The 22,319-nt window shown below is 38.1% G+C and overlaps 1 protein-coding gene across 2 annotated transcripts in view; it reads right to left on the bottom strand.

Annotated features, from left to right (window-relative positions):
- Window positions 1–17,871, bottom strand: part of ATP6AP1 (ATPase H+ transporting accessory protein 1) — a 55,317-nt gene extending 37,446 nt beyond the window's left edge. Inside the window, exons 1-5 of one of the 2 annotated variants that reach the window (XM_030016227.2) lie at window positions 16,081–17,869; window positions 8,777–8,903; window positions 8,613–8,681; window positions 1,793–1,986; window positions 694–737 (exon numbers count right to left, since the gene is read on the bottom strand). In XM_030016227.2, coding sequence (XP_029872087.1) covers window positions 694–737; window positions 1,793–1,986; window positions 8,613–8,681; window positions 8,777–8,903; window positions 16,081–16,193 — 547 coding nt within the window. In that variant the 5' untranslated portion in view covers window positions 16,194–17,869. Of the gene's footprint in view, window positions 1–693; window positions 738–1,792; window positions 1,987–8,612; window positions 8,682–8,776; window positions 8,904–16,080 lie in introns of both variants that reach the window. The other variant, XM_030016228.2, reaches the window with a different exon arrangement.
- Between the last annotated feature and the right edge of the window lie 4,448 nt (window positions 17,872–22,319).

Raw genomic sequence — 22,319 nt, 5'->3', positions numbered from 1 at the left:
TGTTTAATTGTCAGCCTACTACACTGCGCTACACTGCACTGTGTGTCCCTGAAACTACCACTACGGTGATTTGCAGACTTTATAACTCTATCTCTAATTTAGAGTAGTAAGCAAAAGCCGTGCAAAAACCCAGATGCCTCTCGGTGCCTCTTCAGTGTATGGCATCTCTTTTTCAGCCAGACACTAGGCAAGAAAACCAATAAAAGACTCTAAAATCAAAGGCTGTGAAGGACATCAGTATTGTTTTACAAAGACTAGAACATTTCCTATTCATTCAGACACCCTCTGTTGAGACCAAGACCTTCAAAGTGCTGGATGAGCCTGACACCTCCAGCTCGTGGTGTGCGAGGTAAGACGCAAGGAGGCAGCCCAGGCTGCCCGGAGATGCAGGGTTCATACTCTGAACTGGGGGATCTCAGAGCATGAGCAAAGGCCCATGCCTGAAGCAGAGGTGAATTATCATTACACTTCAGGTCACAGAGCTGTGTCCATTTCAGTGGATTTTGAATCAGACACTCAGTACTTCAACACTATGATAACTGACTGCTTGAAAGTACTATAGATGGGGGGGAAAGAAAACTTTTAAATATTAGCATTGAAGCAAACCCCAGGAACTAGAGAATACAATCTGCTCAAGTGAAAACACAGGCTTAAATTATGAAATGCTAGTTATATCTTGGTCATATTGCTTACCATTTTCAGCAACTGCTTCCAGGGTGGAAATCTTGTTTAAATCACTACAAAAAGAGTGGGAGAAAAAGAATTAAAAATCTTTCTAGGCAAGAACAGTGTGAACCGGAAATGTACAAAGATACTGACTGGTAAAAGGATTACTGTCAGCGTCAGTGCCCCCATCATTCTCTCATCTCCTCCTTATGACCCTTTTCTTCTGCAAAGCCATTAATAGTGCAAGGACCACATCTTCAGCTGATTCCTCAAACCGCTCAAACTTCCTCAGCTGCAGAGAAGCCAGTGATGTTATTTTGACCAATCTCTGCGCAGCTTTCTTTTCATTTGGTGTTGGCCCCTTGTGTAACACTTGTACGTGACCTCCTTAAAATGGATACCACCTCTTTTTTTGTGTAGTGACATGATAGCTATAACTGCACTTCCTTAGGACCCATTGATACATGCACCGTATACTGACATGTACAAATGCCCAAGTAATAGGCTGGGAAGAAGAAAGAGCAGGAGAAGCTGAGCAGAGGGACTCAATACACCCATGCTTTATATTTTCTAAATATACATTCACCTGAAGGAACAGTCTCTCTCTATCTCTGTTAGATCACAGTTGTCATAGGCCTAGAAACATGAAGAATTATAGCCCTCCTCTTCCTTCTAGAGTGATGAAAACCAGTCTATTCATATTAACTTCAGGTTTGTCTGTATGTTTATTTGCTTGCTTATTTATCCTGCTAGGTTTCTTGACCCCTGGAATGCCTCCTAGCAATTAATTCTGCAGGTTAATCATGTGTTGCGTAAAATAATTCAGCCTTTCTACTAAAAGTGTGTTGCCATTTAGTTTTATTAGTTGTCCTTTTGTTCTCATATAATGAGGCAGACAAAATAGGAATGCCTGACTGACTTTCTCAACATAATTCATCTATTACACCTGGTTAGCTCATCAGGGGACTTTAAAAAACACCCAATTCACCCTTGCAAGAAAAATAACTTTGCTAACCCTGTAAGCTTCCACTTTGGTTTTTATGTTTCCTGAATACACATGACATTTTCAAAAGCTTTAAAAATCGAGCACACATGTGGGTCAGTTTTGTTTGTGACAAGCTCCTACCTGACAAGTGGTTGTAGATGAACCACCAGTAAGTTTGGTTCAGATGTATTCACTTCCAGCTGAGAGACATCAAGATTAGTTATGTTTGTTAACTTCCAATATCCTGACTCCAGAAGAAAGCTCAGAAGATACTTGGTAGCCTCGCAGTCAACAGCTGGCAAAAGTAAAGATGAAGGAGAAGACTGAAGAATTCCCTGTAATAAATTTATAACAGTTTGTTTACTTGCTTAATAATTAAACACAAACTTTTTTTTTTTATGTATCCTTAATCTAATATTCAAGGTGAGGAACCACCATGGTAAACACTACCTGAGTTCTCACTAGCCTGATGCTGGCTGCAGGCTGCTCCTGGAAAGGGGCAGTGAAGGGAAAATTGTGTTCCTCTTATTCCTGCACCTTCTTGGGGCAAGCTTAAGGCACTCAGTGACATCAAATTCTTACTGTCCTTTCCACACATGTGGTGGAAGAGGAGAGACAGATACGTAGAAGTTCTCAAGCTAAGAATGTATTGGAGAGACAGGTTATGAACGCTGCCAGAAGCCAAGCTCATCAGACAATGAGCTAACTAAATGCCCTCAGAGGTGTGAAGGATCGATGTCAGACACCTCAAGTTCCAGCAGCTCTATTCAGTACAGAGTCATACTTTGCATAATAAATACCCTTCCTTTGTGTACATCCTGGTGGTACAGCATACAGTACAGCCAAGTGTCTAATTTGTAACTATTAATTAAAGCAAGCTACATGTTTCAGGATCTACAGAACCTCCAGACACACACAAACAAACTTCATGTCATGTACTTTCTGTCTTTCTACTCAAAATACAAATTATAAAGCTCAGGCTGAACTGGTTCAAATAATCAAGCATCAGGGCATCTATCACTTTATTTATAATTCTCATAGCTGAGTTTCTGATGAAAATACTTGAGTGAAATTAATTAAAAAAACATTCTCATTCTATAAATTTGAAACCTGTGTAGTCAAAAAACATCTTTCCAAAGATTTTTCTTGATAATAAAATTAACTTGAAATATTCAGGGAAAGAAAATGCAAGATGGAGACTTGAGAATGATCAAAATTAATGTACCTGAAATTTAATGTGAAAATTAGAATTTTTTCATTGAGTCCTAGTTTACAACTTGTTAACTTTGCTTTCCCATTTTCTACATTTAAGTCTAGATTGAGTCTGTCACTTGATCCAACATACAGATATTCAAGTTGTTATAGACTCTCCCCCTCTAACTGATGCAAGTGTTGTAGTGCTGCTAACACTTTTTTCCTCCTACTCTTTTTCCTTTTTGTCTGTTCTCTGGCTGCCTACCACTTTTCTGACCTGCTCTGGTTCTTTCTAATTGCTCACATGTGTTCCTTCGTAGGCAAAGGCTAGATATTTTCACATTTCTATAGATGCTCATAAGGGAGGATTATGCAGTATTGTCTGATTTGCCAGACTGATAGAAAAATAACTGCAGAAATTAAAATAGAGCAGAAAGAACAGATCTGGTTTGCAGGTCTTTGAGTAGCGTTTTTAGCACCGCCTGGAAGGAAAGGATGATACATTTCATTTTGGTTTGTCTGCATATATGAATTTAGAGCTAAAATTCTGAGCAGTAGTCAATTTTTTTATTTTCAATATTTTAATCCCTTGCCCCCTAGCAGCAGCCAGAATGGCAGCAGCCACTTCTTCCAAGGATATATATTAAGCAGATTACTCATTTATTGTAGAATAAGATATAAAATGCATCATTACTGACTAATATCTGAATTGTGCCTCTGCTCCTAACCAATCCTGCACTGCCATCTGTCTCAGCTTCCAGCCGCTGGTATTCAACTGTTTTCCACCTGAAGGGCAGACACAGCTGGATATCTACTCATTAGCCTCAGCTAGCCGTTCTGATCCCATGCTCCTTGCTTGTCCTCCTTGACATTTGGCCACTGCACACTTGTCTTTACAATACCCATACGTTGCTTTACGTATTTTAGGATTTCAACTGCCATGCATGTTCAAAACACGAGATCTCCAAAAAAAAGGTGGAGAATGAAGAGGACTACTGACAAACACCTTATTCTGCTTTCTGCTAAAGGACTAGACAAAGAAGTACAATCACAGGGTAGCTAGGAAAGGGAAAGGGAGAGGGAGAGGGGAGAGGAAAAGGGAAAGGGTAAGGGAAAAGGAAAAGGAAGAAAACCTCCTATTGTGCTGTTGGACTGATAGCAGAACTTCCTGCATTAAATGCCATTAAATTAAATCTTTAACCTGTCTATGGGCAGCTTACTCTGATTATGAGTACATTTACCTTCTTTAGTGTCCCCTGAAGCACCTCTCCTAAGTGAAGTATTACAAGAAGCTTCACTCTTTGATTACATATATTGCTGTTCCGTTTTTTTTCAAGGTAGGTGTGGGATGACTCTGTCCACATTTCTAGCCATCCTGAAGCTAAGTAGCTGCACTATGATAAAGCTGTGCTTGGACTTACTTGCCCAGCTCTGGTCTCAGTGTTACATTAACGGGATTGATATTACACCTAAGCAGTTTGAAGCTGGAATGGAGTACATTAGGTCTATCATTAAAAACCTATTGTTAAAATCTTTGTTAAAGACTCATGCATCCATCCATAAAAGATCATGTAGGCGGACTTGTTGTTCTGGACTAGTTTATGTTTGGCATCAGAGCTGATAGACAGTCCTATAATAAAAATATTAGTTGGGAAAAAGGCTCCTGTGTTGGCTCTGAAAATACCTGGGAACCTACACCCAAAGTAGGCAGGCTTTTCCATGTGAAAGAGATCTTTTAAATCTTCATCTTTTACCTGTGACTATGATGTCATTTAAAATATTTAAAAGTATTGTATTTATTTTCTACAGCATTGGTCGATGGGTTATCATAAAAGAGAAAAATCTATTCAAACAGATTTGGAAGCACACCTGTTTCTACACACAGTGGTAACTGCAAACAAAATTATCATTGTTGCATTTTAACTTTCTGATTACTATTAATCTTACAGACTTTTAAACTGTACCTGTGTTCTCCAAAGGTATGCATAAAGCTATATATTATGATTTTAATGAAAATTGATCTGATGTACTTTAGCTGCTAAAATACGTTGCAGCTACAAAAAGTATTGTTGAACAAACCTCCATACCACCGTACTGTATGGTGGGAAACATGACACCAGATTTTTTTTCAAGGGTTACAGACAGATCTGAGGAACTATAGAGAAGCAAACCTGAAGTGCAAGAATGGGAGGAACTATTCCAAAGAATAACATACAGACTACAACAGCAAGGAAAGATTACACTGGGAAAAAGCTGAAATGGCTTTTGCAAAAAGAAGTTGTGCCTCACAGTTCTGCTGAAAATCTCTGAAGGAGACAATAGGCATGTACACCAGGGAGTTCTAGCTGATAGATTGTACTTGGATCCACAAAAGGCACTCAGCAGAGTCTCGAAGCAAAGACTCCTAAATAAATTAATCTGCTTTAGCTTGAGTGAGGCAGTTTTCACATGGAAGTAGGTAAAGGATAGGTAAAGAGTAGGTAAAGAGATCACAAGCAAGGGGTAGAAAAAAGTATCTGCTACTGCACTAGGGTCTGTTCTGTTCCATATGTTCATAAATTATCTGGTAAAAAGGCATAAATGAGTTAACGAAATCTGCTGATTACACTGAATTATTCAAGATAGTAAAGGCAAGGGCTGACGAATTGCAGAAGCAACTTCTGGTACAACCTCTTGGGCAACAAAGTAACTGATGAGATTCAATGTACATTGATTTCAACAGAGCACAGGGTGAGAAAAAAAACCACTAAATTTATGTGCACAATAAGAGATAATAGACTCAGAACTGAGTGTTACCCTTCAGTAACGAAACCTTAAGAGGCAGAACAGCTCTTTGAAAATGGCAATTCAGTGGCTGATAGTGATCAGAATTGAAAAATCAAAAATTAGTAGTTTTTTGGAAAAGGCTAGAGAACAAAGCACTATCATGTCACTGAATAAATCTACAATGAACTTATATCTTGATTATTATGCAGTTTTGCATGCCCCCTTGTCAAAAAATAATATACTAAAACTAAAAGAGGTAAAGAGAAAGGAAACAAAGACAATCAAAACTACAGTAGGACCTCTGTACCACACATGACTAAATAGTACTCCTCAGTCTATGACCACTGGGTGAGGATACAATGGAGACATAGAACCACGAATGGCAATGACTTACAATAATAATTATGCAGCTGCACAGCTGGCCACTAATTGGAGTGTGTTACCATACAGTGCAGTTCTAAGGAGCTGAGCGTTGTTTGGGGAAAGCCAAAGCTAATATTAAAGAAAAATAGTTTGTAGGGTAGGTGACTCTTGACAAAATGTTCCCCAAGTGCTAATCTTTGTATTTTATTATTTAATTAAAAAGTTCTTTGAATGTTTAAGATAAATGATCTACCTGCAAGATTCCTTTTGTATTAACTGGAAATAGAACTCTTTTATTGCATACAAACCCATTGATCCCAAAAGCTCAGAACAGCTGCTAATGTAGCTGAACAAATCTAATATCTGCAAATGTCTCTGTGGTTTACAAGCCTATAACTCTTATACAAATAATACTTCCTTATTGTAGTACACATGCTGCTACATGCACATATACCTTCTAAATGACATCTCCAGTTTAGGTTTGTGAATAAATTTGCATTTCTGAAGTTCAAAAGGAGCATACTCAAGTGACACGGAACGTCTATTATAGCTTAATGAATCACTTGTATAATACAGAGTGTGAAGGTATAAAAATTTGTGATTATGCAACATCAAAGATTCTAATTTCCCCAGTGAGAAAATTCAGACCTGACCTTCACTTTGTCCTGTGTTCTGTGAATATTACGATAGAGTCTTTCATAGCATGATTAAGAAAGGATTTCTTTCCCAAAGTAGCTCAAGCGGAGTGCAACTGAGCAAATTTTTGCAGCCTCTGTTACATCCAAGATGGAACTGGATGATTATATAGATCCTTTCTGGCCCTAAAAGCTAGAAGTCTATGCAATAGATATTGACAAAATTCTCCGTATGAGCACCTAGGTGAAAAAGAAATATTTAATTTATACATCTCGTTTTCTTTCACTCAACTTACAGCACCTCACCCCCACAAAACTATGCTAGAAAAGTATTAAGATTGCCAAGTCCAACCGAAAAAAAACTAGGAAGCGCTGGAGTTAAGGAAAGCAATTTGTCAAAGAAACTTTCCAGTTTTAAAGAAGCTGTAATGAGAAAAATTTTCTCAGCTCCAAGACAGAAAGGGAACAGAGGCAAGGTCAGAAAGCAAACAAACTGTTACTGACATTTATTCAGCTTGTTGAAAACCTGGGTTTAAATCTTTGCTCTGCCAGATACAGACCAAAGATTTATTTAAACACGATCCTTTAGCTGAGGACCTCCTCACTAGCCCTCAGTAGGTCTCCAATCCACTCAGTGTACCACCCGATTTCTAAACCCATCAGTCTCTGGACTCATCTATAAGCTGTATCTACAGTGCTGATGGAGTCCTGATTACAAGTCAAAAGAATAAGGTTTTAAATACTTTAATTTCCCTCCTCTTAAACATCCAGGGCCTACTTAAATAAAAACACCACACCATTAGGAGCCTGCAATGCCATGTGTACATTTCACACAGCTTCCGAAATCAAACCAGTTTTGCAGTCAGGCAGCAACAAAATTTGCTCCAGACACAGCCTTGCATAGATTTTAAACCCACAGAAAATAAGGCATACCAGAGAAGTACCAGTAGATCTGCCTGTGGACACGACCACTGATCCTTACACTACGAATGAATATTACTCCCATTCATTCATCAGAAAACCCATGTACATCCTCTGAATAGTTGGTTTTGTGCCAGCATCAGCGTTACAATGCTGTTACACGGCAAAGAGATGAAGATCTCCAGTATCAGTGATACAAGGAAGACATGAGGTTCTTAGACAGTATAGATGCAGAGACAGGTAATATGTGAATATTTATGTATTTAATTACACATACAGCTTGCTGTGTGGTGCTTGGGAATTTGCACTTCCTCATGTGCTCTGATACCAGTTACATTACTAATAGCTCTGTTCATACTGCACTGCCTGCAGGAATGCCTTTATGACTTCCATGTGTGAACACTTCCTTTGCCTAGTTACATTTCAATAAACTGTCATGTAAGTACAACCATAGATGCTGTGCACAAAATCCATAAACCTCCTCAGTGAGGACAGAAGAAGTTGCTGACTGGCTCAGGACTCTGTGTTAGATGCTGTGCCCAGAGTTTATTTCAAATTACTCAAGTAGCATGACTTTTTTTCATGAAGATTAAAGCAATCCAGTATCTAGTCATATATTAACCACATTCAAATATGAAACAGTTAACTCCCTGCATGAGCTTCAATTTCTATGAAAATAAAATGGATGTTCAATTCTGAAAATCAGGAATAAATAATTGATTCCTATAATTTCTTTTCTTCCTATGTCTTCAAACCAAAATTTGGGGGTGTCAGTCTTGAAGTTGATATTGTTTTTTTACAATACAAAACTGCAGCATGTTTAGCAACAATTTTGTCAGTTACGATGAATTCTGAAAACTTGATCTTCAGAAATAAAATAGCTACAAAACACACTTCTGCAAACTTAGTTGATTGCCTTTAACCCATCTGCTTAAACTGGAATAATCTCGATAAATAATTTAAATAGGAAAACTGCCGTAATTCAGTTTAATTTTTCCAATTATAGTCTGTTTGCATCTTTCTCACATCTTTTTTTAATTTTAAATACTGCATATAAAGAAATAAAAGAGAGAAATGCTTGCCTGCACATTTTGAAATGGATTCTTGTTACCGTAGAATTCACTGAGGTATGTGAAATCACCTATGCTAAGCTGAAAAACAAAGAGAGTACATTGGTGAGATGGAGCCATGGCATCTCATTTAGGTACTTGGCATTGGTGAGAGAGAAAGAATTAATGTTACATACCATATCGTGCAGGAACAAGATGAGGTTTCTGGAATTCTGGGTAAAAACAGGTTGCAAGAGTACGGTCAGCTCCTGTGCTGAGACAACATGTCCTTCATGCAAAGCAGTGTCTGGATTCCACTGTGATCTACAAAGAAAATTTTTTTTTCCTGTAAAATTTGCTGCCAATGATGACACCTCTTCTTTCTTTAAATATGCAGCAGCAGGTAATGATATCATCATCTTTGGATTAAGATCAGGTTTACAGTTCAGTTTACTTTCATTCTACTCAAGAGGAAAAGAACTTGCACATTTATGCCCATATCACATTAACTCTGTTACAGCAGGGATGAAACTGGTCCAATCAAGATAACTGTCTCTCTCTACTTTCTTATTTGTGTACAACAGCACAGTTGCATCTTTCAAAAAAATTAGCTACTAAGTGGAATGAAGAATACATTGAAAACCTTCAGAGACAACTCCCAGAGGGAATCCCAACTCCCCAAACACTTTCCAGTGCCGTCAGACATCTTGGTGGCCAGAGAGGAGTAGAACTCTCTTCTGTTAAGTGAAAGTGGCTTTTTGGTGTTATTGTAAACAATATGTTCTCTCCTAAGGTTTTCACGATGAAGGAACCATTCTGCAGAAGCAGCTCAGAAAAGCCACCTTTCCAGAAGTTGTTCTTCGGAACAGAATGGCTCAAGACACCAAGAAAAGCTTATGATTCTTTTGCCAACCTGTCATTATGAGGACTGGACAGAGAAATAACTCATCTATTTACTTTTGCTGCTACAAAAACCCAGTTATGGACAAAACAAGAGGTGGCATTATTCTTTCAACACCTGATTGGGATTTTAACAGTATGCAACATGGGTCTATAGGGATGAAATTTATTATGAAAATTTTGGTCTTAGTGTTTTGACTAAGGTAAAATTGTAATTCTGTAGAAAACCCAGAGCTTGAAATGTCATCTCCCATCTTCCCCAAATACACATCAGTTGCTAAAGCCTGAGAAATCAGATATTCCAGACCCCCTAATTGGTTCTAATTACAAAGAATAGAATATAGAGAATTGCTGTGTGCTGTAGCATCAGCTATTATATGATTGCAATCTGGTGAAGTTGAGATGCTGATTAAATTTTCTAACCCAAAAGCAATTCAGAAATGACCCTTGCACAGCAAGCTTTTATGAAGGAGAACAATCTTTGCAGCCTCTTAAGATGGAGGCAGGACACGGGTAATGAACACAGAGGGTGGTTTCAGTGTTGTTTCTTGGATAAGGAAAATCTGTATTTCACTTCAAGACTTCCCAGTAATTCCCATCAAGACTGCCGAGAGTGAGTTGAAAGCTTCTAATTGCACCCACGATGGAGATAAAAACAGTGCAGTCCTGCAGTACTAGATACCTAGCTCACTTCAGATTTTGGCGTTTGGGAGAGTGTTAGAGCAAACCGTACATGTGGAAGACTCTTTCAGGACAAAGTGCTGTGAATGTTAAAATTACATTCTAGTATATCTTCTGACTGTCACTTTTCAAGTTTAGAAGTAAACCTTGCTGTGTAGGAAGGAAATTTTTTTCTATTTGGTTGAAATTATCATTTGATATTTTCTTAGTTTTACTCAGCATCTTCATTTCTTTGTTAATTTGTGCTTAGAAATCCACATTAACTTATATTTATGAAGCCAAATGACTTAGGAATTGTAACAGAAATGCTTCAACTTTGCAGAAAAGTCAAACCTTATGATCTCAAATATTTAATTATAATCTTTAAAAATAAGGTATTTGAAAATACAAAAACTCCCAAAGATTCTGAATGAATATTCAGGAACTGGCTTTCATACTGACTTTATGCATTGCACCGCCACACCAAAATACTAATGATATTAAAGGCAGTGGGGTTGGAACTAGATCTTTAAGGTCCCTTCCAACCCAAACCATTCTATGATTCTATGATTCTATACGAGATGTTAAAAAATAGCTTGTGTGGAGGAAAAGATGGTGAATATCCTGGTATATTTATTTTAAAAAGTAACTAAATAAATCTGTTTCATGCCTAATATTAGAAAAAAATGAAGATTTTGAGAGCTTTTGGGACTTGCAATTAAGAATAAAAGGTAACAGAAAGCACATGAAACAAAAGCGGCAGCACAATGGCAAAGGCTTTTGTTGTGAACTCAAAACCTCAGAAATTTAATGATTCTGTTTTAAAGCCTACTTGCTTCTAAGGTATTCCCTGTTCCTTGAAGCAGCTCTTGCTAGCTAGCTAACCTTGAAAAGTGCCTTTTGTGAGACCTTTTATCTTCCAGGCAGTCAACTTCAGTAACTCCAGCATCGTCATTAGAAAAATAAATCTACATCAGTTAGTTAATAATTCTATCATAATGCAGCATTTGCCTAATACTTATATTCACCATATTACACATACATTTATTTTTCTGCTTTTGAATCGTTTGCTGAGCACTGTGCATGGCAGTAGGCAAGGCTACACCCTTCATTGCATGGGCTGCTACTGTCAGCTGGGTGCAACAATATTCTCACCATGGTTCAGACAGGAGAAGTCTGTATGTTTTACATGCTGGTTTACTGTGAACTGGAGAGTGAGATACGTGACTGCCACAGACAGTGCATCGTGGATACGCTGATGGTGTGCCTTACTGAAGGCGATGAACCGGACCATCCCTTTGAACTCTTCACCCCAAGAGGTCAGCAAGAGATCAGTAAGGAATGGTGTAGGATGAAGGAGGCAGTAGGCCAACACATATATTGACTCCTACTATTGACTGCTCACACAAAATTTAATGTCCAAAGATGCACAGCCTTGTGCAGTCATCTGCATGCCAAGCACATCAGACTTTTAACCTCCCCACCGTAGAACCATCCTGGGGTCCTCAGGTGTGGGGGCTCAAAACAACCAGCATCTCTACTAAGGTGTGCGCTTTCCTGCTGGCTAAAAGGAGGAAACTTAAAACTCAGCTGCTCTCTCTTTCCTCCAATAGCCAGATAATGCACTAAAGAAAGAGAGGAAAGAAAGCTTAGCTTGGTATTTTGCTTCTTTCTTGTCCCTAACTGCTCTGGCATGACAACAGGTTTAAGCATACAGATTCTTCTCTGACCAGTGCTCTTTCTAGGTAGAACTGGGGTTTGAGCACTTAATTTTGATGGAAGCAGAGATTTCAAGATTTCTTGTACCTGGTTCCACCAGAAGGGCAGATGGTAAGATAACAGGACTTCTATCACTCTAACTTGTGAGCTTACATTTTTGCTTTGTAGCTGGCTTCTGAACTCTTTCCTACAAATTATTCTTGTCAGTTGTCTCTTTCCATCACCTTGTGATTACCATATAAGAAATAATATTTTCTCCTGCACAGCAGAAGTAAACTGGCATGCATGCTGGCACACAGTATCTCCACAGAAGTCCAATAAAGTTACAGCTAAAACAGTTTTCTGTTCCACTGTATACTTTTTATGTTCCACCTTCTTCCAGCAGATTTTTCAGTAAATTCCTTGCAGTTTTAGGAAACACGGCAAATGTACTATTTGACATTAACACCTTCTCAAAGTCACTTATAATCTGGATTTGCCAGAAAAGGATTAATTTCCCAATATTAGCATAGCATAAATGAAGGTAGCAATATATTTTCAATGACTGTAGGCAAAAATCATTCCTAAAACAAACACATGAGGGGGCAATTGCAAAAGCTAATTTTAATGAATTTATTTCCTCAAGCTCCCTCTCTAATCTGTGGAGGGAAATAAATTCTTTTCAATATTGGTTCAAAATGGCCAAATCAAGTTTCGACTGTGTATTGTATGCAAGAGCAACCTCTCCATCTCTTCCGCTTTGAAAAGCAAGCACGGCATATTAGTTTAAAGGCTAATTTAAGATAAAGGTCAATTTTTCCAGGCCAAAGTTATTTGGAGAATATCCACTGATATATTAGTATTCCTTTGTGAAAAGCAGGACACTGTGACCTACGGAGTTATTCCCACTTCATCCTTCTCCTGAGTTCAATGGAGAAAGGTTGTTGTTCAGTAGAACACACTTATTTTTCTCCAAGTAGAGATCTGCATTTTTCTTTCTAGAGGAAAGAAGTATTTGATTTACTAAAGACCCTGTAAGGATTTATATCACACTCTCCTTATGCTTTGCACACTGCATGTATTTGTCAGTTGCAGGTTTCATCTGATGTCTAACCTTATCTTTAATAACATGATCACAGTACAATAATAATGCATAAAAGAGAAACTTTGAAGTGTTACATTCTTCTAATATAGCTGTTCTGAGACACGGCCTTTCAAACACTTGTTAGTTTTAAAGAAGAGCAAAATGTATTATCCTTCAACTATTCGATATCATATCCTAACAGATAGCCTGGGAGAGGGTGATAGAATAGATTGGTAAATCTCAGCTTCTGTTCATTAATGAATCACTGAACTTTTAAACTGGTGGGACATGTTTCCACAAAGTGAATAGAAATCCATTGATAATTGCTGCAATTCTTCAGTCACCCTTCCTAAAACTCTTAATAGTAGTTTCCAGATTTCATAAGCCTGTAGATCACACACTGCAAACCTTGTATCACTGCAAAGTACCAAGATGTAAAGCACAGAGTTAAGGGTTAGCAACCAAAAGTTGCTGTTACTGTTTCTTTATTTATAAGATAACATAAATCTTCATTCCAGTTGCTTCATTGACTTTCACGAGAACTAATTTCTGCCCCACAAGAACTTCACCTTTCAAAAATGCAAAGGTCATGGTAGAAGGAACACTTCTTCCAGAAAATGTTCTATTCGTGGAAACATGAAACTGGTTTAATCAGTCCACTGTCCTGATTTTCTTGCCCTAGATTTGTTTAAACCTGAACGATCTGCAGTAGAGCAAGTTGCTAATTGCATCTTGGTGGAAAGTTTGCTTTTATGACCACTCAGGATTAACTGATAAGATTTTGCTTATATTGACAACAGGTGTGTTGTTTATATAAACTAGGAAGTAGGACAAAGGAAGCAGTGATCTTTTCTTAGACTTTTAGGATCACTTTTATCCTAAGAACAACTCTTTCCAACATTTCCTTTGCTTTTAAATACAGAGGTTTAGTACTCATACACATGCCTGTCTTATATAGAGATGAATCAACTAAGTATTTTGAATATAAAAAAAGTCTTGATGTTGAAACATCCATTTATTTCTTTCAGAGGAAAAAAAAAAAGTCAAAATTACCAAATCAAACTTTATCAAAATTTGCAGATTTCTGTATGCTGTAGCTCCCCAAGGACCAGAGGTTCAGTTTCTGGAAATGCTTAAGAGATGGGTAGACATATGTCAAAGCTGGTATTAATTACTGCTGGGAAAAGAATACAATGTCCAGGATACGTATGAAAGAAACACAATCAACACCTCCTGCACAGCTGTTTTCCATGGCCCTCAACATTACAGCATAACACACAAAACAACAGAAAAGTAGCATGCTTGTCTATATGGCACTATATGTGGAGAAAGACCTCCTGAAGAACTTAATCTAACTCATGATGTTCATAAAATTTCTGAATCCTCCTATTGCTGTCTTAAAATTACCACATTAAGACGCAACAGAAAAAAAGAAAAAAAAAAAAAAGATTAACAAGATTTAGCTTTCAGATTTAAATCTTAATAATCTTGCCTGAAGACAAAAGATTTACACTGGGATAAATGAGAGCAGAATTTAGTCTAATTCTCTTCCTAGTGACATCTAGATAATTCACAGAGTCTCAAATGTGTTGAAGAATGGCTCAAAGCCTCATGAAAGGTAGAGCAAATTCAGCGCAACTAGCTGAAAGGATAACTACCTCCCAAGAAACCATTGGTTTGGTTCCTTTCTCAGTTTCCAGAAGAGTAAATCACAAGTAGCACTCTGGGAATTAACAAAGCAATAAAGATGCAAAAGAATCAAATCCCATGAATTTAGACCTGGCAAGAGTTGATGACCAAAGGAGTTCAGAAGCAGAACTCCCCCTGCCCAGGCACACATGGCTTGGTCATGCCAGCAAAGGGACCCAACAGGAATCCCCATCGCTGCAGCTCCTTCTGTTCATCCCTACAGCAAAAGTGAGGCTTAACCTGCACACCAAGGCTCTTCGTGACACAGGAAAGCATTTTATGCTTATGAAGCCACCCAGCTGGATTGACAAATTCCAACGTGTTATGGATTATTTCTATTAGTGAAATGAATAAATACCCAGCTGAGATCAGGCCTGTTGAACTAGGTATATAATACGTATGTGCTTGCAGAGGGTATGAGATAAACTCTCCACGAGATGGTTTACAATTTAGGTAAACCAGGTTAAGAGTGTGGAGGATTTAGGAATTAGGAGGAGAGATTCAAGTGATTTACTCAGCCCAAAACACACCTTAGGCAAACCTAGAGTACAGCAGATCTCTTGTTGCCTTCCCACCCAGAACAGGACTTTGCCTTTAGCACTTCCAGTCAGTCCTGTGATCCCATAAGCCCCTCAGGAGCCTTTTCTTACAAATTTCTGACATCAACTTACTAGGTTTTGGGACACTACTTCCTAGACAAAACCAAGGTGTATGCCCTGCAGAGACAGCCTTGTGAATAAGTAGTGCATAGTCCTCTGACAACTTTACATCTCCAGTACCCCACCTGAAGCCACTTCGTTGCCCAAGCTACCGTATTTCTGGAAATCCCAAGTAATTATATAAAATCCTTAAAGTCTGCATGAATAAAATTCCTGGTTGGAAAAAAGAGGTCTATATCTGGCTCTTTCAAGACAGATTCAAAGTCTTATTTCATAAGTATATGCAAACCCCTGAATTTCACGTGTCTCTTTGGACGTGTCAAGACTCTGCAGTTGTTTCTAACGACTGATGTCTATACATACAGCGGTGTATTTTATTAAAAAACCTGCATTAAAAAGAACATGAAAGTGAAAAATCAGGATTCAGGAATTAGGAAATGCAAGGATTAAGGATCTTTACACACTTTTTGCTCAGCTCCTTTTTGTGAGACTGCCTTCTGTTGTGCCTTTAAGCCACAACATCTCTAACAGTGGAGTTCAAGGTTCCCTTAGGGTGAATAAAGCATATCTCATTCAGATTTGAAGAATATGGACTTTACTTCTTACTGTGCAGCTTAGAACCCTAAAATTATAAATAAAAAATGGTAAATTCATCTGTTAGGTTGTTTGATTGCCGAAAGGCAAATTTATTTATTGGGTAATTTTATTGCCCAGAGGTTATTTACCACAACTGACAATATACAATATATTCTGCACGCACACACACAGAGCAATAGCATAAATAGAGATGCTCTTTTATTAGATTTCTTACCTCTGAGTTGACCAAAGCAGCATCGGTACGTGGTCCACTGACAGCGACATTTTGAACAGCACGGCAAGGGTGCACACCAGCAGGGCTGCAGCAGCGGAGTAGAGCTGCGTCATGACTCCAGGCAAGTGCGGACATCACTGGCCAGCTGCACAGGGAAGTCCGAGCTCCTGCACAGCTGCACTTCCCGGTTCAGCTGCAGCTATCCGGATTCGGCCAGGCTGCTCTCTGACCACAAGGGGAATTTTCAAAACATCGACTTCCTTAGCTTGAAGTTGGGAGTTATACATATTTTTAATAACTTTCAGGTTTGTGATTTAAGCAGCTCATAAAACTCTCTGCAGTATAAGCACAGGTAGATTCCTCTAACATTCTAGTACAAGGGAGAGTCATGAAGTCCAAACTCCTGTCCTACTGTTTTCTAACTCCCTGATAACTGCAGGCTGATAACAGAGTTGCTCAACTTCAAAATGGAGTTTATAGAAAAGTTTTCTGTACTGCACAAAATGTATTCTGCAGAACTTCTCTCTTCTTCCCCTGCTACATATTATCATGTCCCTCAGCTTAGCTCTTTCACATGTATTGAGAGCTGGTGTCACACATTTGGGTGTTGACAGGTTTGAAATCTGCAATAAATCAATCCATTGCAGATTCCAGCAAGAAGGAAGAAAGTGAGAAAATGGTACGCTTGGAGTATATCCACTAAAACATGGAATTGTTCAGCTAGCTTTTGCATGGAGCTATGCTGTCCCAAAAATCAAGAATTTCAAAACTCAGGAGCAAATTATAATCACTTCAGAACCTGACATGACTTCAGTATTTCACAAGTCTCATGCAAGATCAAAACAGTCATAGAGAATTTCTTCATGCTGGGAAGCAAATTCCTCCAGCATACGTTTTTGCTCCTGCCAAGCACCGAGCTGTTTCTACGCCTTGTGACTACATTAGGCAGCAGCAGTCACTCGGCACGTGTTCGGCACAGTACACCGATGCTTCTTCACAATCAGAACGAGATGTAAGGGATAATAGACAAAAGAAATTGTTAGCTATATTAAAACAAGTTGTGATAAGGGAAAAATAAGGAAGCAAAATGAAAATTGTAAGAGAAGATATAAACAGATGTCAGAAGACATGCGCTTCTGAATCTGAGCACACGGAGCTTGATTAATTAAATCCATTTGCCTTAACTCACAGCATACTGTTACAGTGCTGTTGTCTAATATAAGGCAATTTGTTCATCACTTCAATCTGAAATCAGATTTCTGAGACAAAAATAATTTTGAGGGAAGCAATAAAACCAATCATCATCTACATGTTCCTTTTCTTCTCCATGTTACCTTTACATAACACTGAATTTAACTCTTTAATTGCACTTTTTTGTCTTCTCCTCAGAGATATATTAGAAATCCTTCATCTCCCTTTTCACAAGCTGGTGTTTGTTCATCTGTTTAAGGGTGCGTACAGGTAAGACAGCAATCCAGAGCACAAAGACAGGGGTAGAACTAGAACACCCTAGGGACAATTTAGTATGAATTGGAATAGCTCGGTCAACACAAGCAAAATGTTTTGTAATTCTCAGAGTGGTGACTCTTCCTTAGTATCTTCCAGAACACGAGAGATGGTTTCTCACATAACTGTCCAGAATAGTCTTGCCAGTTTTTGTGAGCATCTCCAGCCCACAAAGCCAATCGACTGTAAGTCTTCCTGTCTGCTTCTTACAATTAACCTTCATATAAGAAATGAATTGAAGGTCAGCATTATATAAATCAAGAGTGCACAATGTGCGTGCCCACAGAATACTAAAGGAATCACAGAATTTCCAGCAAAACTTTCAATTTTGCAGAACCTGCTAGATTTGCATTGCAGCTGGCAGTCTAGAGAAATACTACATTACTACAACACTTTTATTCCACTAAGCCCATGCCTTCTCAGATTGTGATTCCTTTCATTCTTTAGCTCGCACACTGCAGAGATCCTTGCTTTGTGAAACATAGCATTTTCATAGGGCTAAAGCATTTACACCGTTTCAGAAATTCCACTGCTGGCATGTGCAACTTCTTTTACCAGTTCATACTCAAATGCTGACACCCTGGATGAAAAGCCTAAGTCATGTAAGAGATTCCTGGCTTCTTGCAGCCAAAATGGCTAACTTAAAGTAGGTTAATGAAAACAAAAGAGAAGCTAATACAAGGGATAGAATTATGAAAGAAAGGTATATTGTCCCTGTCTCTTTCCAGCTACTAATATCTCAAAAACTAGATTATCCCTTGGTTTGAGCTGGATCTGTCAGAAGGTATTTGCACACGCTAACCAAATCACACACAAGTGAGACGGAGCACAGTTGGTGGGTATACTCTCTGTATTCTTCCTTATAGAAACAGTCTTAAAACTTTTTGAAACAAACCCAGATTGTTTTGTCTCAGATTACCATATTACTTACGAACAAACTTTTAATTGAAAGCAAACTGAATTTTCCTTTTTAATATTTCTCCAAAAATGACAGTTTGGGAACAACTGAAGTGAAGAAAGCTTTGAAAAAAAGGAATGAGAAGAATTTATTGAGTGGGATTTTAATTCGCCTCCCTCAGTAAATTTGGCTCGCAAATGCATCTGCATATATTTTCTCCTTTTTCTTTTTTTTTCTTCACTCCTAAAAATAAAGATTTTTTTTGCCAAATGATAAGAAAAAAATATTCCTATTGCAAAGAGATTTTTCAGAAAGATTCCTTTCTTTCAGTTAATTAAAATGAGATGAAATCACAGTGGTACTTTTATCTGTGAGCAGGAACCTAAAAACTTTTGACTGATGTCTGCTGGTATACACAAAAGCACATGCAGTTTACTGTTGCATTTTCCATAGGGCTTTTTCCTTGAAAACCCATAGGTGATCTTGAGTCCAGGTTTAGAACTGCTTGCACATGAAGATTTTTTTAAATCCAACACAAATTCAAAACACTAAAACTCAGACTACTGTGAAATCATTATGAAACTGCAATGAAGAAAAAAATACCTCCATTACCATGTATCTCCACTTAACTAAAATAATTTTATTAAGAAAAGCTATAATATTGATATACCATGTATTTACATTCTACTCCTACCCATTTCTCTGGATTTATACATGCTTTCTTTCACAATTGTATGCCTATCACATATCCTACATATTTCTTATCCTGTCAAAGCTGAAATATAGGACTTATAAAAAATAATTGGAGAGAAAAGACCATGATGGTGGAGGCTTAATTTCTTTTGATTATGAATCCTTTTCTTAAAAAGAAAAAAGAAAAAAATCCTGTCAGCCTCAGAATTCTACATTCCTGATGTAAAATATTTTGAATAAAAAGAAGTGTGAATCCCAGATTTGTATGTGATGAAGGTACATTTAGGACTGTAAGTCAGGCTAAAAGGGATGACTGTTGTAACAAGGACAATGTACAGTGCAAGATAAACCAGAAGAACTATCTATAGATAGGTGACAAAAATAAGTGCCATCCATTCTGCATGCAAATTTGATCCTTGAGCCATAGGTTTGGGAGCTAACATGGTACTACAGCAGCATATTAAAGAACCTCTTTCCCCAGCTCAGCTAATAGATATATTCAAATTTAGTCTCTTAAAAAAAAAAAAAATTGAAAGAACACAAGATTTGGATGATTTTTTTTTTTAATCTCAGTTACTATTAGTATCATTTCCTAATGAAAAAGTATTTTCCATATGCCAAATACTGGTCATTAACTACTTTGCTACCCTCACATATTTAATTTATAACCCTGTTTTATCACTTTTTACAATCATTTTATTATCTAAGAGGGGACTTAATGCTTTGTTCATTGGGACATCTTTGGGGGCAAGGAGGTGGAGGGAGCAATTACTCTGAGTTCTTCTTCCTTTGAGACAAATAGGGAAATTTACATCCTGGAAGAAGTATGGCCTTTCCTCTTGGGAGGGGGGAGGCAAAATGCATGCGCTGCTTTGCCAAATTAAAGTATTACCTACTTGTGCATGTGGGAAGAAAGCCAGAACTTTTCCCTCTGGAAATAGATTACCAGAGGTGTTGGACATGGGTAGAAGGCAAATTTTGCTTCATGCTTGAAGAATCTGCTCACAAGAGTCCTGTGAGGTAAGCTGCAGGTGTTAACTGGCCACATGCCTCTGCTTGTGCAGAAGGAGAAATACAAGCCATACGGAGCAATCCCCTTTTCCTGGTAGCGAGTAACTACATCTGGGAAAGAACTGAGGTGAACCCAGCATTTTCCACCAGTGTTTCAGGAGTGTGGACCCCTCATGGTCTCAACCTCTAAGCTACGATTTAAGAGATTTTATAAGCCTATCATTTTAGCCACTTCTCAGAAGTGAAGAGAGATTAGAATGTCACCTTACAGTCTATCCTCCTTTGAAGATGCACTGAGACTTTGCAATCATTTGTTGTCATTATCCAGGAAAGATTGAGGCTCCAAAGCAGAGGCCTTTTTACCAACAGATTCCAAAACCATTTTGTGAGTAACTCTCTGAAATTCAAGCAAAGATGATCAGCTGTGCTTTTGAAGAATTTACTCAGTTCTAATAGAAGTTGGCAGATCTGACCCTTTATCTGAACAGTTTTCTTCTCCTGATAAAATGCAATGACTTCTCCTAGAAATATAGTACCTTTAATCTGACTCTGATCTTTTCAGTCAGCTTTTCCAGTATTCTCCCACTGTCTGATACAGAGAATGCTTTCATTCTTCATACTTGTCCAGCACCTTTTGTAAGCTACATAAACAGGTGAAGCTACATGGTAACTATTAGAGAAAAGTTTTAAATCAATTCCTTTTCAAAACGCAATACAATTATAAATGTTATGTTTTTAAATTCAGTAACAATATCAACAAAACATTTATGATTATCAAAGTAGCAATTAAAGAAAACTAACATGAAGGATTTTTTAGTAACTTCAGTTATGCTAGATTCTAGAAAAAATTCTTATCCTATCTTAGAATTGTGTTGGCTTTACTTGGCTTTACCCTAACAAGAAGATTCAATCTGATATCCAAAATATTGAAAATACTTTTCCCATTTTTCAACAACTCTCTTTCAATACATCATGTCCTCCAAAACATTCAATTTCTATGCTTTCAAAAGCCATTTTTGGACACTGACTTGAAGGAAGACATTAGTTTTCACTTTATACAGGTAGTCACTTATTTTGTGGACAGCCATGTCCCAAATATTAGTCAGGTATCCAATTCACTGTAATTGCAACACAAATTTTTAAGTATTTACACAAGAGCTTTCACAGTGCGATCAAATGGCACTGCCATTATCAAGGACTACCTTCCGGACTTCTGCATAAACCAAAAAATTTGTGTGCGTGAGCAATTCTCTAGCAGGCCAAAACACTAGGTTGCTTGTGAATACTGAACTGAATATAGAATCTAGAACTCTTCAAGCATAAATCTGTAATACTGTGTCAGTTTTTGCACCCCTCAAACCAACAAAGGCTTTGATAAACTGGAGCAAGTTCAAGAAGATCAGGGGGGCAGAAGCACTTGACATGTGAGGAGAGGCTAAGGGAACTGGGCTGGTGCAGCCTGGAGAAAAAAAGGCTTGGAGAAAACCTGATAGCAGCTTTCCAAAACTTAAATGAGATTATCAAGAGGATGGAGCCAGGTTCTTTATAGGTGTGCATGGTAGAGGATGAGAGACAACACACTCTATTGAAATGAAAAACTTCTTTTAAGATAAGGACAGTCAAGCACTAGAACACGTTGCCACTAGAGGTTATGAATTCTCCATCCTTGAATGTTTTCAAGACCTGAATGGTTTAAGTCTTGAGCCATTCAGTCTGACCTTATAGCTGACTGTGCCTTGAGTAGCAGGTGGACTTCTGAGGCCCCTTCCAACTTGAATTATTCTATGATTCTGTACATTCCTTCTATGACAAGGTGACCCGCTTAGTGGATGAGGGAAAGGCTGTGGATGTTGTCTACCTAGACTTCAGTAAAGCCTTTGACACCATTTCCCACAGCATTCTCCTGGAGAAACCAGCTGATCATGGCTTGCATGGGTGTACTCTTTGCTGGGTAAAAAACAGGCTGGATGGCCAGACCCAAGGAGAGGTGGTGAATGGAGTTAAATCCATTTGGTGTCCGGTCACAAGTGGTGTTCTCCAGGGCTCAGTATTGGGGCCAGTTGTGTTTAAGCTCTTTACCAATGATCTGGATGAGGGGATTGAGTGCACCCTCAGTAAGTTTGCAGTTGAC

This window comes from Aquila chrysaetos, chromosome 5 (genome assembly GCF_900496995.4).
Source record: "Aquila chrysaetos chrysaetos chromosome 5, bAquChr1.4, whole genome shotgun sequence".
In the NCBI taxonomy this organism is placed as follows: Eukaryota; Metazoa; Chordata; class Aves; order Accipitriformes; family Accipitridae; genus Aquila; species Aquila chrysaetos.
The sequence above is the reverse complement of the archived record's forward strand: the minus strand, read 5'-3'. Positions and strand labels throughout refer to the sequence as shown.